The following is a 16,715-nucleotide window of genomic DNA, read 5'->3' on the forward strand; positions in this document are numbered from 1 at the left end:
CATGACAATGATCCCAAGCACACCGCCAGGGCAACAAAGTAGTGGCTTCGTAAGAAGTATTTCAGGGTCCCGGAGTGGCCTAGCCAGTCTCCAGATCTAAACCTATAGAAAACCTTTGGAGGGAGTTGAAGGGAGTAGAGGAGATCTGCATGGAGGAATGGGCCAAGATACCAGCAACAGTGTGTGCCAACCTTGTGAAGACTTACAGAAAACATTTAACCTCTGTCTTTGCCAACAAAGGATATATAACAAAGTATTGAGATGAACTTTTGTAATTGACCAAATACTTATTTTCCACCAAAAATTGAAAAAAAAATTCTTTCCAAATCAGACAATGTGATTTTCAGGATTTGTTTTCTCATTTTGTCTCTCATAGTTGAGGTCTACCTATGATGTCAATTACAGGCCTCTCTCATCTTTTTAAGTGGGAGAACTTGCACAATTTGTGGCTGACTAAATACTTTTTTTCCCCACTGTTTATTTTGGTTTTATATTACAAATGTAATATACTTATGTAGTCAATATGTGACTTGAGGAATTGTGATTTATTCAAGCTTTGGAAATTAAAGTGACTATATAGTGATTGGATAATGTATGTACAGTATGTACATTATAATACACTCCTCAACATTGAAATTGCAACATAAGACGGAAAAGTCCTGGAATTATGGAAATTAAAGGAATGATAGACGCATAAATGTTTATGAAATTATGAAAAAAAGACACAAAATTTCCAAAACATCTCGATTTATTCAGTATCAAATGCATGCCACGTGCAAAAGTACATACACTTACATGCCTTGGCTGCTATCAGTGACATTATTAATAGCTGTCTTAGGAGAACTAAAATAAGAACTATGCTTTCTCAAAAATAATTACATTATCATATTGTTAATTAAGGTTCCAGTGAAGTCATCTGACATGGGAAAAAGCCAAAGGCAAAAAAAGCCAAAAGATTCTAAACCCAAGGTGAAGAAACTCAAGTATCATCAATACATTCCACCAGACCAAAAGGCAGACAGATCCCCGGTTGCAATGGATGCAGCCTATTCTCGGTTGCTGCAACAGCAACAGATATTCCTCCAGTTGCAGATCCTCAACCAGCAACAAAACCAAACCTTTTGTGTTCAAACAGTTCACCCTCTGACAACTAGGTATATCCTAATTGAAAAATAAGGACATTTCTGAATGGCTCAGAATGTGTGTTTACAATAATTTCCTATACACAATTTAATTCAAATATTTTTTTTTCTCAATTTGCTTTAGTATCTCAGCTGAACAGGTGATCAGCTTTACAGGCACTACGCAAGCTGGTGCACCCACCATAAATCTCTCATCTGCACCTAGCACGGCCATGACACCAGTGTCCAATTCATCCACAAACTCTACTTTGAAACCAGAGGTGTTGCCAGCAAACTTGGATGATCTCACAGTAAGTGTGAAGATAATTTTTCTTTCTGCTTTAAATTATCTATTATCTTATGTAATATTAAACAATTTACTCACTTGTACATTGATATCTAGTGGATAAATGGTCACAGATCCCAAACTGTGGTTATACAGTGTCTGCTAGTTTAAATTTTATTTTTGGCACCGGATGTTGTTGAATTTGTCTACTGACATATCCAACCATTGTAAGTTTATGTTAAGAAAGGAAACTGATATGAAATAAATACACCAACATTGTACAAAAAAGACAAATACCTTGCAATAATATGATGAATAGTAAATCTATTGCAGCTTAACTTTTTCTATAAAATGAAAATGGGGTTCATAGTATACATTATTAATATGATTAAACTGTATAACCTACTGCCACAGTATTGTGCCATCTATTAAAAAGGTCTCTAATGGTAATGAGTGAGCATGCTCGCTACTGCTTAGTGCTCGCCCGAGCATCTCACGGCTCAAGATGCTCGGCGCTTGCCGAGTATTTCCGGGGTTGCTCGGCGGGAGCTCGGGTCCCCTCGCTGCATGTCGGGTCCCCTCCCTGCTGGGATTGCATGCCACTCATTGTAATGCCGCAGCCATGGTGGTTGTGGCATTACAGTGATTGGCTGGCCGCACAGCGTCATCAGGTCTATATCAGACTTGGTGCCGCTGTGCTCGTCACAGTCACTCTGGAATCAGGCAGAGTAGGGAGAGGTGCTGCTGCGTCAGGGAGAGATTTGCTTGTGTATTAGGTAGTGTAAGGAGAAAAACCATACAATACACATATCCATCTTAACAAACAGTCCTTTTGAGGACTAACTAATCCATCTGAGATATCAGGCAGGCAGTGTATATAGGCATGCAGGCAGTGTATATAGCAGACCGCAGTGCATATAGTACAAGAGGCTCCATTCCAATTCTGCCTTCTGCTGCTGTTAGATATTTCTATACAAAGGCCCAGGTCTCAGGGGCCAGGAATACTCTTTTTTGGATCTTAATCCTCATTATTTGCTTAAAAAGCAATCCAGAGAACACTGTTTTTCTGCGCCATTTGTTTGTTGGCACTGCAGAATACAGCCAGGTCCTTTCCATATTACAGCGCTAGAAATCCAGCTATTTAAAACAGTGTTTTCTCCGTCAAACGGATCACATATACGTTTTCAGAAAATACTGCCATTTCTGGCCTCCATTAAAAATTTCCTTTAGTGTGTCAGTGAAGCAATTCACACCAGTTTGCTGTTCAAACTACTTACCTACAGGCCAGGTATTTAAAACTCTGTTTTCTCCGTCACATGGATCACATATGCGTTGTCAGAAAATACTGCCATTTCTGGCCTCCATTAAAAAATTCTTTCAGTGTGTCAGTGAAGCAATTCACACCAGTTTGCTGTTCAAACTACTTACCTACAGGCCAGGTATTTAAAACTCTGTTTTCTCCATCACACGGATCACATATATGTTTGCTCCAAACTCAGTCATTTGTAGTGAGTGTGGAAGATACTGTCCTCCATTTAAAATGGGCAAGGCACGTTGCAAGGGACGGGGAACTGCATGCAGATGGTGCATGCAGAGGCTGAGGACAAGGCCATGGGCAAGCTGAAATTGTGCCACAACAAACACCCACATCTTCTAGCTTCACCTTCCTGTCCCAATTCCTAGGGGACCGCAGCACACCACAATTGAACCCAGAGCAGTGTCAAAATGTTGTTGGTTGGATAGCGGATAATGCTTCCAGTCACTTAGCCACCACCACCACACTGTCTTCCACACTGTCAAGTCTCAGTAGCCATGAGTCTGGATCGCATATTCCTCACCCTGATCCTCTTTCCTCCCACCATGCCAAGTGCCCCGAGACAACTGATCCCACACTTGGACACTCTGAAGAGCTGTTCACTTTTCCATTTATAGATTTGGGCCTCTCGCCTGGTCCACTTGAAGCGGGGCAAGAGGAGATCGTGTGTAGTGATGCCCAAATATTTGAGCCGCCATGGTCACACGAAGGCGACGGTGGGAAAGCGTCAAAAGAGGTGGACGATGATGAGACACAATTGTCAGAAAGTCACGAGGAGGACCAGGGTGCGGAAGTGGAAGACGGGGTGGTGGATGATATAGTAACTGACCCAACCTGGCAGGAGGATATGCAGAGTGAGGACAGAAGCACACAGGGGAGGGAGGCAGAGGACCCCAACAGGCAGGAAGAAGCAATGTGGTGGCTGCAGACAGAAGGCAGGCAACCGTTCCCAGTAACACCAACACAAAGGAAGTTGCCAGTACAACTGTTAGGTCTTCCTGAGTCTGGTTGTTTTTTAAAGACTCTGCCGATAACCCCAAAATGGCCATTTGCACCACCTGCCAGGCCAGCATCAGCAGGGGTGGCAAAACGACCAGCCTGACAACCACCAGCATGATCAGGCACATGGCAGCAAATCATCCAACTTTGTGGGCCGAACCCCAGGGTCCAGGAACAGTGTCTGCAGGTGGCACCATTGCTTCTTCCGCTGTTGTGCATGCAAGCCAATCCCCTGTCCATGGTGCATGCGAAGAAGCCTCCTGTCCTGCACCTGTCTTTGTGCACTCTCAAGTAGCAGCATCAGGAAGCACATCCATGTCCTTGTCCCAGCACAGCATTCAGTTGTCCATACTCCAGTCCTTGGAACGCAAGCGCAAATATGCAGCCAACGCCCCACAAGCCACACTACTAAATTCTCACATTTCAAGACTGCTTGCTCTCAAAATGTTGCCTTTTGGGCTTGTGGAGACGGAAGCATTCTGCAACCTGATGGTGGCGGCCATCCCTCGGTTCTCGGTCCCCAGCTGCCACTATTTCTCCCGGTGTGCCGTCCCCACATTACACAAGCATGTGTCTCAAAGCATTAGCCATGCCCTCAAGAACGCAGTTACCGGGAAAGTCCACCTAACCACGAACATATGGACAAGTGCTTGTGGGCAGGGATGGTACATCTCACTGACGGCACACTGGGTTAACATAGTGGAAGCCGGGACCCAGTCGGACCTTGGGACGGAACACTTCCTCCCGACGCCAAGGATTGCAGGCCCTAGGTCAATCAGGGTTGCCCCCACGGTCTGCAGCTCCTGCACCTCATCCTCCTCAGCCTCCTCCTCCCCTTCAGCCTGCATCTCCAAAATGACCACATCAATCACAAGCTGGAAGCACTGCAGCACTTCCTCGGCTAAACGGCAACAGGCTGTGCTGAAGCTAATATGCTTAGGTAACAAACCACACAATGCTGAAGAGTTGTGGATAGCTCTGAAAGAGCAGGCAGATATGTGTCTCACACTGCTGAACCTAAAGCCAGGCATAGTCGCATGTGACAATGGCTGGAACCTGGTGGCGGCTCTGAGGGCTGTGTGGCGAGGTGAGTTCACACACGTACCATGCCTGGCCCATGTGCTTAACCTCATGGTTCAGCAGTTTCTCAAAGCCTACCCGGAGCTGCCGGATCTGCTTCTTAAAGTACACCACCTGTGCACCCATTTTAGAAAGTCAGCTAGAGCTTCCGCCACCCTTGTCTTGTTTCAACAGCATTTTCAGCTTCCGGCTCACAGACTGGTGTGTGATGTCCCCACACGTTGAAACTCTACACTGCAAATATTGGGAAGGATTTGTGAGCAGAAGAGGGCAGTTGTTGAGTACCAGCATCAACAAGGCCGTCGGTATTCAGTTTAGACTCCACACATAAGACATCAGGAGTGGACATGGATGTCAGACATATGTACCATCCTCCAAAACTTTGAGGACTCCACCAAGATGGTGAGCGGCGATGACGCCATAATTAGCGTCACCATTCCGCTTCTCTGTCTTTTGAAATGCTCTCTGTTCACAATCAAAGAGGATGCATTGCAGGCGGAGCAGGATGAGATGGAGCAAGGAACCATACAGGGTGATTACACACAGCCAAGCCTCATCTCAACCCAACTTGGATTGGGTGACAATGAGGAAGAGGAGGAGGAGGAAGGACAGGAGCTAGTTTCATGCACTATAGATGGTACGACCTGCACAGCTGTCATACCGTCTGTTCAGCGTGGATGGCAAGAGGAGAGAGAGGAGGAAGGAGGAGGAGAGCATGGTCAGCCATCCTCTTGGTGAGGACACGGAAATCTTGCCTGTTACCAGTCTGGCACGCATGGCTGAGTTTATGTTACGCTGCCTTTCCCATGACCCTCGCGTTCTCAAAATTTTGGGTGACAGTCATTACTGGTTGGTGACACTTCTAGACCCACGCTACAAGGAGAACTTTGTATCTCTTATTCCTGAGGCGGACAGGTCTACAAAAATGGGGCTGTACCAGAAGGCCCTTGTTGCAGAACTATTAAAAAAATTCCCATCTGAAAACGCTGGCGGCAGAGGGCACACTTTGTTGGACAACCAAGGAGTACAGGCAAGAGAAACACAACTTCAATCCAGCAGAGGCAGGGGAACACTGTCAAAGTTCTGGGAGAGTTTTCTCAGACCCTCCCATTTCACAGGCCGTGAGGCGCGGGGTACTCTCACAAGGAGTGCAAAGTTTGGGAAGATGCTGAGGGAGTACCTTGCTGACCGTACCAATGTCCTCTGTGATTCCGCTGTGCTTTATAATTATTGGAATGAAATGGCTGTCTATGCCTTGGAGGTCCTGGCCTGCCCTGCCACCAGAGTTTAATCAGAGCGGGTTTTTAGTGAAGCTAGTGGAATTATAACTGATAATCGCATCCGCCTGTCAACTGAAAATGCTGACAGGCTGACTTATAAAAATGAACAAGGGCTGGATTGGGACAGACTTTTCAACACCACCGAATGACAGCAGCGTAACATAAACTCAAATCCAGTGTCTTTTCTTGGGAGGTGTATTCCCATGCAACTTTTCACACCCACACATGGGTATACGCTTCCTGATTTTGGCTATTTGACCTTGTCTTCCTCCTTCTTCTCATCCTCCACCACCATATCACCAGGGTGACCGTGGTCCGTGATGCAACACCCACATAATTTTTTATAGGGTGTTTATGATGCCCGTAAAAAAATTTTTTATATAGTATATTCATGTATACCCCCCCATGGGTAAATGTTTGTCAGCCCATACACTTAGTGCATGGGTATTACAAGTATAGGAGGCCCGCTTTGTCATTACTGTGGCCATGCTCTATGTGTCTTCAATTTCTTAGTGCGGTTTTTCCTAAATTTGGTCAGCCGTTGGACTCACTGCATACCCTATAACTGTATAGCAGACTCTTTCCTTTCTAATGGGAATTTGTTGTTACTGTGGCCCTGCTCTATGTGTCTTTAATTTCTTAGTGGAGTTTCTCCTAAATTTGGTCAGCCGTTGGACTCACTGCATACCCTATAACTGTATAGCAGACTCTCGCCTTTCTAATGCGAACATGTCGTACTCGTTACTGTGGCCCTGCTCTATGTGTCTTTCAGAGTCCCTCTGACTCGCCCCCTGGGCCGCGGGGCACTCGGGACCGGGCTTCAGGGCAATGCTGGGAGTAGTAGTGGCGACCCGGTCCCGTGGCTCAGGGTGGTCAGACCAGTGGCAGTCTTTTATATGTTTTAGGTAATGTCCGACTACGTCACCTGTGGATTGCGGCTATTATGAACCGCTGCTGCAAGGCAGTCCCCTGAGGCTGATGGTGTGTGCAGCTGAGATCGGATAACTCCCCACGGGAAGAGTGTAGCCCCAGGGCAGTGAAGTAGATGGTGGGGGTGATGGTGCAGGGAGTCCTAGTACCGTTAGTGCTGGCGAAGTAAAAAGCACAAAGACAACATGTTGCAGTCCAGGGTCTTTTACTCACAGTTCGTATACTCCAAGCCACTTCTGTACAGGTAGTGACTGCCCAAGCTGTGCTGCGTCCACCAGGTGAGGGGCTCAGTAAACCCCCAGGCAATTCTGGAGTATGGCACAGGACTCCCTTCTATCCTTCCTCTGGCTCGTGCCCCACCAGTGACCAAGCTTTTGTCCAGCTGCCGCGGATCTATGCGGGTAAACGTGGGCCCCGTTTCCTGCTATCCTATATGGTGCCTTCCTAGCAAGGTTTAGCAGGGGGTCGCACCAAGTGATGATCACGACCTCCGGTTCTTGGCTGAGAATTATTTGCCTCCAACAATTTGGGATCTGGTACCCTTTTCTTGCCTGACCCGTCACCCGTAATTTCCTGGGTCCTTAGGGTCCCTTCTGCCTTCTTGTTTCTGAGCCCTTCTGTTTCTCTGTCACTCCTCCTCCTTTCCTGTTCCTTCTTCTCCTTCTTCCCTCGGACTCTTCTCCAGGCCTACTTCTCCTTCTCCTCCCAGGCTCCGGCCTTCACCCTAGGCCCGCCTTTGAGCAGAGCTCCTACAGAGCCTCCGCTCCCTGTCTTCTCCTCTCACTGTACTTCACCCCGGGAGTGGAATGCCACACCTCTGGCAGAGGTGCAATACCCCTGTAGCGGCCGAACCCTCGGGGCGCTACACCTCCATCATTAATGAAACAAGATGTGTCTGATGATGTGTCACACACCACATTGCCAGATAAGATTGTAAAATGTTAAAATGACATTTCCCGGTGAATGCAATTGCCTTAAAAAATAACGTAAAAAAAAAAAACAGTAGGATCTTTCTTTTGTATAAAAACAAAGTCGCCAATGTAACATCAAAGTAATCACATTGTTCAGCTCCTGCACCTCCTCCTCCATCTCCGAAATGACCACATCAGTCACAAGCTGAAAGCACTGCAGCACTGCGCTGGCCAAGCGGCAACTGGCTATGCTGAAGATAACATGCTTTATGCTTAGGTGACAAACCGCCCAGCTCTGCAGAGTTGTTGCAAGCTCTAACACAGCAGCTTGATTTGTGGCTCTCACCACTGAACATACAGCCAGGCATGGTCGTGTGTGACAATGGGCGGAACCTGGTGACGGAGAAATGACAGCACGAGTAGTTACGATTTCCCTCTATGCCTGTCCTTTCACCGAGCTGAAGAATATGGCTGTGGGGAAATACAAGTCCCACTGAGAAGCTGTTTCAGATTGAAAAACATTGGGCCCACCAGAGGAATTGATTCTGAGGGCTCACCTTTCTCCCCCGCTCAAGAGCCCCATAGTAGCTGCAAAGTTAGCGCTATCATGAACTCTCCTGATGTAGAAGCCAGGGCATTACGAGAGGATTCTCTGGTGGGACTGTCCAACCCTGCCGAGAAGCAGTCCTGGCTAAGAAAAGTGTGTGGGAAGGTTCCCCGACACTCTATGGCTGCTTTTTTACTGAGGTGGAAACCCACGCAAACACGGAGAGAACATACAAAATCCTTTCAGATGTTGTCCTTGCTGGGATTTGAACTCAGGATCCCAGCGCAGCAAGGCTTCAGTGCTAACCTCTGATCCAATGTGCTGCTGTTCACCCTCTGATATTTAACTGTCAGGAGAAACTTTCACCTACTGCCACTCTATCTTCAGCTCCTTTGTGAAAAACTAATGTATTTGGGCAGCCACTCAGTCTACCAAATAAAATTCCTGAGAAGGAAATTGGGGAAGGCTTCGCTACTGGTACTGGGGGCAGTGCTAATACCATGACGTCGTACCATAGTTTACTGGAAATATTCCAGGCTGGTAGGTGGCAAGCATATTCCCACAGAAAAGTACCAGCAGTAATGTTCAGGGACCCACGCTTGTAGAAGCCCGAGACAACACCGCGAGAAATAGTGGAGGCTGGGTACCGAGCATGGACACAAGGCATGAGGTTGTGAAAAGCTTCTGCCTCCACGAGCCTAAAAGGCCACATTTCAAGTGAAAGCAGCTTTAGAAGACTTCCTGGGAGAAATCACAGCTGAAGTAGATATTGTTTCCCAAGTCCTTTCACAAAGCTAAAGAATATGGCTGTGGTGAAATACAACTCAGCAAAAAAAGCTGTGGACTGGCTCCGTACCGTCCCTGGCCACATTTACTTGACCACGTGTTTGTGGGTAGGCGTTCCTTCCCAGTAAGTTCACTGGGGAGGGCACGGGTAATGTTGTGGGACCCGTGCTTGTGGAAGGCGGAGACGATACCGGGAGAAATAGTGGCAGCCGCCGGCATGAGGCTGTGAAAAGCTTCCGCCTCCATGAGCCTAAAAGGCCCCGTTTCAAGTGCAAGCTGCTGCCCATAAATCTGGCAGTTTAGTATTGCAGCCTTTGGGTGGGTGGGTGGCTGGCTGCATACTTGCGCTTGCATTCCAAGTAACAGAAAACTAAACAGATGGTGGCCTCTATCATCATCATGGCCCCACCACGGCACTGTGAACTCTCCAGAAGGAGAAGCCAGGGCCCACCGGAGGAGTCTCCGGTTTTCTGGTGGGTCCGTCCAACCCTGCCGAAAAGCAGCCCTGGCTAAGAAAAGTATGGAGGAAGGTTCCCGGACACTCTATGGCTGTTATTTTAATGTACATCGGACGTGCTTGTGTATGTTATTTCTCCAACCGGATTGCATATCAGGCCATTGCACAACTCTGTAGTCATGAAAATAAATGCGCAAAGAAAGATGTTTGTGGGGTCAAAGCACTACCGAAAAGTGCGAGCTGATGTTGGTCGGGCTGCCATTGCTTCTGCAAAAGCTGCTTTAGGGGACTTCCTGGAAGAAATGACACCCAGAGTAGATACGGTTTCCCTCTATGCCAGTCCTTTCACCGAGCTAAAGAATATGGTTGTGGTGAAATAGCAGTGGACTGGCTCCAAACCATCCCTGGCCACATTCACCTGTCCACGTGTTTGTGGTTAGGCGGTCCTTCCCAGTAAGTGCACTGAGGAGGGCACGGGTAATGTTGTGGGACCCGTGCTTGTGTAAGGCGGAGACAACAATGGGAGAAACAGTGGCGGCTGGGGACCAAGTATGGACACCCGACCGCCGCCAGCATGAGGTTATGAAAAGCTTCCGCCTCCACGAGCCTAAAAGGCCACATTTCAAAAGAAAGCAGCTTTAGAGGATTTACTGGGAGAAGTGACAGCTGGGTAGATATGGTTTCCCAAGTCCTTTCACCAAGCTAAAGAATATGGCTGTGGTGAAATACAACTCAGCAAATAAAGCTGTGGACTGGCTCCATACCATCCCTGGCCACATTCACCTATCCACGTGTTTGTGGTTAGGCGGTCATTCCCAGTAAGTGCACTGGAGAGGGCACGGGTAATGTTGTGGGACCCGTACTTGTGGAAGGCGGAGACGACACCGGGAGAAACAGTGGCGGCTTGGGACCAAGTATGGACACCCGGCCGCCACCGGCATGAGGCTATGAAAATCTTCCGCTTCCATGAGCCTAAAAGGCCACATTTCAAGTGCAAGCAGTTGTCAAAAATTTGGCAGTATAGTATTGCAGCCTGCGGGTTGGTGGGTGGCTGGCTGCATACTTGCGCTTGCATTCCAAGGAATGGGGTAGTGACAACTGAATGCTGCACTGGGACAAGGATGTGGACGGTGATTGTTGCAAGTCTGCAACAACATGTGCATGGCGGGAGGCATCTTCGCATGCGCCAAGGATAACTTATGATGTGCACACTTTTAGGCAGTGACCTGGGAGTCAGAGATGCTTCCAGAGGTCTTCCCTATGCTGTTCCCATGTCTTTTCAACACTGTTTGCATGTGTCTGATGATGTGTCACACACCACATGGCCAGATAAGGTTGTAAAATGTTAAAATGACATTTCCCAGTGAATGTATTTGTCTTGGTTGAAAGCAATGAAAAAGTGCAAAAACGCATCAAAAACACTATGTGTGAACATAGCCCGAGTTGTGGAGGAATATTTTTGTTTTTGGTTATTTATTTTGCCTTATATACAAGTCATTACCCTGGAAAGGATGTTCCTTAACATATTTCCCAGGAAAATCCATTTTGGTTTCATTTTTGTATGTTTTATTGTGAGTCCGTAAAAATGGCATAATACTCTGACAACGTTGTTGACAGCAGTGATCTAGGAGTCAGAGATGCTTCCAGAGGTCTTCCCCATGCTGTTCCCCTGTCATTTGAGCACTGTTCCCATCGATTTGGGCAATTTTTAGGCCCTCTGCAGACCGCCGGGGGGAGCCGCCTGAAAAATGCTCGAGTTTACCATAGACTTACATTGGGCTCGTTGCTCAGGTCGAGCACCCGAGTATTCCAATGTCCTCGACCCGAGCAAAAAGTACCTGAGCATTTTAGTGCTCGCTCATCACTAGTCTCTAATTTAACTGATTTAATATATAATTGCACTGAAACTGCCATCCCTATAACACTGCAAATACACTACAGACCAAAAGTTTGGACACACCTCATTTAAAGATTTTTCTGAATTTTAATGACTTTGAAAATTGTACATTCACACTGGAGGCATCAAAACTATGAATAAACACATGTGGAATTATATACTTAACAAAAAAGTGTGAAACAACTGAAAACATGTCTTATATTCTAGGTTCTTCAAAGCTGCCACCTTTTGCTTTGATGACTGCTTTGCACACTCTTGGCATTCTCTTGATGAGCTTCAAGAGGTAGTCACCGAAAATGGTCTTCCAATGATCTTGAAGGAGTTCCCAGAGATGCTTAGCGCTTGTTGGCCCTTTTGCCTTCACTCTGCGGTCCTGCTCACCCCAAACCAACTCGAATGGGTTTAGGTCTGGTGACTGTGGAGGCCAGGTCATCTGGGGGAGCACCCCATCACTCTCCTTCTTGGTCAAATAGCCCTTACACAGCCTGGAGGTGTGTTTGGGGTCATTTTCCTGTTGAAAAATAAATGATGGTCCAACTAAACGCAAACTGGATGGAATAGCATGCCGCTGCAATATGCTGTAGCAGTCATGCTGGTTCAGTATGCCTTCAATTTTGAATAAATCCCCAACAGCGTCACCAGCAAAGCACCCCCACACCATCACACCTCCTCCTCCTTGCTTCACAGTGGGAACCAGGCATGTAGAGTCCATCCGTTCACCTTTGTAGTGTCGCACAAAGACACGTGGTTGATACCAGAGATTTCAAATTTGGACTCGTCAGACCAAAGCACAGATTTCCATTGGTCTAATGTCCATTCCTTGTGTTCTTTAGCCCAAACAAGTCTCTTCTGCTTGTTGCCTGTCCCTAGCAGTGGTTTCCTAGCAGCTATTTTACCATGAAGGCCTGCTGCACAAAGTCTCCTCTTTACAGTTGTTGTAGAGATGTGTCTGCTGCTAGAACTCTGTGTGGCATTGACCTGGTCTCTAATCTGAGCTGCTGTTAACCTGCGATTTCTGAGGCTGGTGACTCGGATAAGCTTATCCTCAGAAGCAGAGGTGACTCTTGGTCTTCCTTTCCTGGGGCGGTCCTTATGTGAGCCAGTTTCTTTGTAGCGCTTGATGGTTTTTGCAACTGCACTTGGGGACACTTTCAAAGTTTTCCCAATTTTCCGCACTGACTGACCTTCATTTCTTAAAGTAATGATGGCCACTCGTTTTTCTTTACTTAGCTGCTTTTTTCTTGCCATAATACAAATTCTAACAGTCTATTCAGTAGGACTATCAGCTGTATATCCACCTGACTTCTGCACAACACAACTTATGGTCCCAACCCCATTTATAAGGCAAAAAAATCCCACTCATTAAACGTGACAGGGCACACCTGTGAAGTGAAAACCATTTCCGGTGACTACCTCTTGAAGCTCATCAAGAGAATGCCAAGAGTGTGCAAAGCAGTCATCAAAGCAAAAGGTGGCTACTTTGAAGAACCTAGAATATAAGACATATTTTCAGTTGTTTCACACTTTTTTGTTAAGTATATAATTCCACATGTGTTAATTCATAGTTTTGATGCCTTCAGTGTGAATGCACAATTTTCAAAGTCATGAAAATACAGAAAAATCTTTAAATGAGAAGGTGTGTCCAAACTTTTGGTCTGTACTGTAGATGGGCAACCCAGCAGCCCAAAATACCCTTACTTCCAGGCTAAGACCCCTTAACTCTAGTCTACATACCTCCACCAGAATGGCACCCACAGTGAACAGACAAGATAGTAGTCCCCTGCTAAATAAAAATGCCAGGGCCAAATGGGTACCAAGTTACAATCAAAAAGAGGGGACATGATATACAGTACACTAACATTGTAGAAAAAAACATATGGACTACTTCCTTATTATTTACATTGATCTATATATGCAAAGCAAAATGTATAAAAATTTACAGTTTGACTAGTTTTGATTAATCTGTATAAGTCCACTTGCAGTAAGCTTCCTTGATATGAATAAAAAAATATACTTTCAACAAATTTGACATAAATTAAACTTATAGTGCAAGCAAATATAAGAAGCTTTATCATATATTTTATCAGAGAAATTAACTTCTCTCTCCACTCATGAGCCCATTTTCCCCCTTTCCCTGCCTCCTGAACTCATTATTCACTCTAAAAAAAATAGATGAAATCTGTTTTTCTCAAGACAAGAAGACTGCCAGATTACTGATCATATTGATTGAAGTCAATGGAAAGGGCACAGGTGGTAAGAAGGAGAGAAGAGCCAGAACAGTCAGACACAGATCCTGCTGCAGTTTACCGTATCCCAGTGCTGGATTCACAGTTGATCAGTTACATTCCTGTGCTGCTTCTTTATGTGTGTGCTACCTAAGAAAAGAAGAGTAGCAATCTGGCAGTCATTCTGTGTGTGTTGTTTATGGGAGGAGACATTATAGCTGCTGGTCTCCACTCACTAGTAGAGATGAGCGGTGTTTGACTAGAACTGTTCGCCAATCTCAAATTCGAGCTGTTTTGGGCGATGTTCGAGTTGTTTGACGAACCCGAACGATTTGCAAAAAATTCGGCTGTTTGAGGTTATGTTCGATAACTGTTCGTGCACCAAAAGCGTGTCCTGCATGTCTGGCGCTATTTAGAGCACCAATCATGCAGGGATTGTCTGCCACTCACTGTAATGCCACAGCCATGGTGGTTGTGGCATTAGAGTGATTGCCCAAATCGATGGGAACTGTGCTCACAGTGAAACATGAAAAGCCGGCAATTCAGCAGCGGCTTACACCGGTACCCGACAAATTAGAACCGAAAGAATAGAGCTTTACACATAGATTAGATAGATAGAAACATGTCAGTCACATATATAAGAAGTACAGTGACAGTGTTGCTTACTGTACTTGTCATTTAGTGTAAAGGATTTATTAAAAAAATATATTAGTGTTTTCATGCACCGTCTCTTTAAAAAAGCCGGCCGGCAATTCAGCAGCGGTACCCGACAATTTAGAATGGAAGGAATAGAGAATCACACATAGATTAGATAGATAGAAACATGTCAGTCACATATATAAGAAGGACAGTGACAGTGTTGATTACTGTACTTGCCATTTAGTGTAAAGGATTTATTAAAAAAAATATTAGTGTTTTCATGCACCGTCTCTTTAAAAAAGCCGGCCGGCAATTCAGCAGCGGTACCCGACAATTTAGAACAGAAAGAATAGAGAATCACACATAGATTAGATAGATAGAAACATGTCAGTCACATATATATGAAGTACAGTGACAGTGTTGATTACTGTACTTGTCATTTAATGTTAAAATAAAGGATTTATTTAAAAAAAATTGGCGTGGGGTTCCCCGTAATTTTAGGCTCTAGCGGAGGTTAAGCAGACAGCTGGGGCAGATGTTTGAAGCCTGGGAAGGGATAATACCCACGGAGCTTCCCAGGTTACTAATATCAGCCCCCAGCTGAATGCCTAGCCTTTACTAGCTATTAAAATGGGGGACCCCAAAAAAATTGACGTGGGGTCCCCCCTATTTTAATAGCTAGCAAAGGCCAGGCAGACAGCTGGGGGCTGATATTAATAGCCCCGGAAGGGTGCCATGAATATTGGCCCCCTCCCAGGCTAGAAACACCAGCCGTCCCAGAAATGGCACATCCATAGGATGCGCCAATTCTGGCACTTAGCCTCGCTCTTCCCACTGCCCTGTAGCGGTGGCAGTGGGGTAATAGGGCTGGGGTTGATGTCAGCTTATAATGCCAGCTGACATCAAGCCCAGGTTAGTAATGGAGAGGCGTCTATAAGACACCCCCATTACTAACCCCATAGTCAAAGTTAAAAAAAAACACAAAAACCCAGAATAAAGTCCTTTAATTGAAATAAAGACACAATTCTTTATTGTTCTAAATTAAACCATAGTTACAATCCCGCCCATTCCAGCTGAAGCCAACAATCTCCTGCAATAAAAGAAAAATAATAAAGCAGCATAATCCTTACCTTTCCATGGTTCCCACGACAGCTTCAGCTCTGCTACATCGAGATGACAGGCTGGAACGCAGCAGAAAGCTGCCATCCAGCCTGTCATCCCACAGACACTGAGAAGCGCAGGCTTGCTTGCGCTCCTCAGCGTCTCTCTGTGACGGCATCCAGATGAGCCGAGCTCATGTCCAATGAACTCAGGAGAATTCTCCCACGCTGTCAGTGACGTGCATGAGGTGAGCTCATGTCCAATGAACTCAGCTCACCTCATGCACGTCACTGACAGCGTGGGAAAATTCTCCTGCACTCAGCGCTTCAGCGTGAGAATTCTCCCACGCTGAAGCGCTGAGTGCAGGAGAATTTTCCCACGCTGTCAGTGACGTGCATGAGGTGAGCCGAGTTCATTGGACATTAACTCGGCTCATCTGGATGTCCTCACAGAGAGACACTGTGGAGCGCAAGCAAGCCTGCGCTTCTCAGTGTCTGCGGGATGACAGGCTGGATGGCAGCGTTCTGCTGCGGTCCAGCCTGTCATCTCGATGTAGCAGAGCTGAAGCTGTCATGGGAACCATGGAAAGGTAAGGATGATGTTGCTTTATTATTTTTCTTTTATTTCAGGAGATCGTTGGCTTCAGCTGGATTGGGCGTGACGGTAAGCATGGTTTAATTTAGAACAATAAAGAATTGTGTGTTTATTTCAATTAAAGGACTTTTTTCTGGGCGTTGTGTTTTTTTTAAATACTTTACTAGAAATTCATGGTGGTCATGTCTAATATTGGCGTGACCCCATGAATTTCGGGCTTAGGGCCAGCTGATAATGCCAAGCTGGCCCTAACCCCTTTATTACCCAGTGAGCCACCGCACCAGGGCCCTGGATGAGTTGGGTACAGCGCCAGAAGATGGCGCTTCAATGAACGCGCCATTTTCCGGGGTGGCTGCGGACTGCAATTTGCAGCGGGGGTGGCCCAGAAAGCTTGGGCCTCCCTGCGCTGCGGATTCCAGCCCCCAGCAGCCTAGTTGTACCTGGCTGGACACAAAAACAGGGCGAAGCCCCACGTCAATTTTCTTTAAATTATTTCATGAAATAATTAAGAAAAAAAGGGCTTCCCTACATTGTTGTGTCCGGCCAG

At 46.2% G+C, this 16,715-nt stretch overlaps 1 protein-coding gene across 2 annotated transcripts in view; it reads left to right on the top strand.

Annotated features, from left to right (window-relative positions):
* The first annotated feature begins 902 nt into the window (after window positions 1-902).
* The window catches only part of LOC141173121 (myocardin-like), a 28,711-nt gene continuing 12,898 nt past the window's right edge, over window positions 903-16,715 (top strand). For both annotated transcript variants that reach the window (XM_073657761.1, XM_073657760.1), the window contains exons 1-2: window positions 903-1,154; window positions 1,267-1,432. In XM_073657761.1, coding sequence (XP_073513862.1) covers window positions 922-1,154; window positions 1,267-1,432 — 399 coding nt within the window. In that variant the 5' untranslated portion in view covers window positions 903-921. The remainder of the gene's footprint in view (window positions 1,155-1,266; window positions 1,433-16,715) is intronic.

This window comes from Phyllobates terribilis, unplaced genomic scaffold, assembly GCF_046119375.1.
Source record: "Phyllobates terribilis strain yellow unplaced genomic scaffold, ASM4611937v1 Scaffold_12__6_contigs__length_324123572, whole genome shotgun sequence".
NCBI classification, from domain to species: Eukaryota; Metazoa; Chordata; class Amphibia; order Anura; family Dendrobatidae; genus Phyllobates; species Phyllobates terribilis.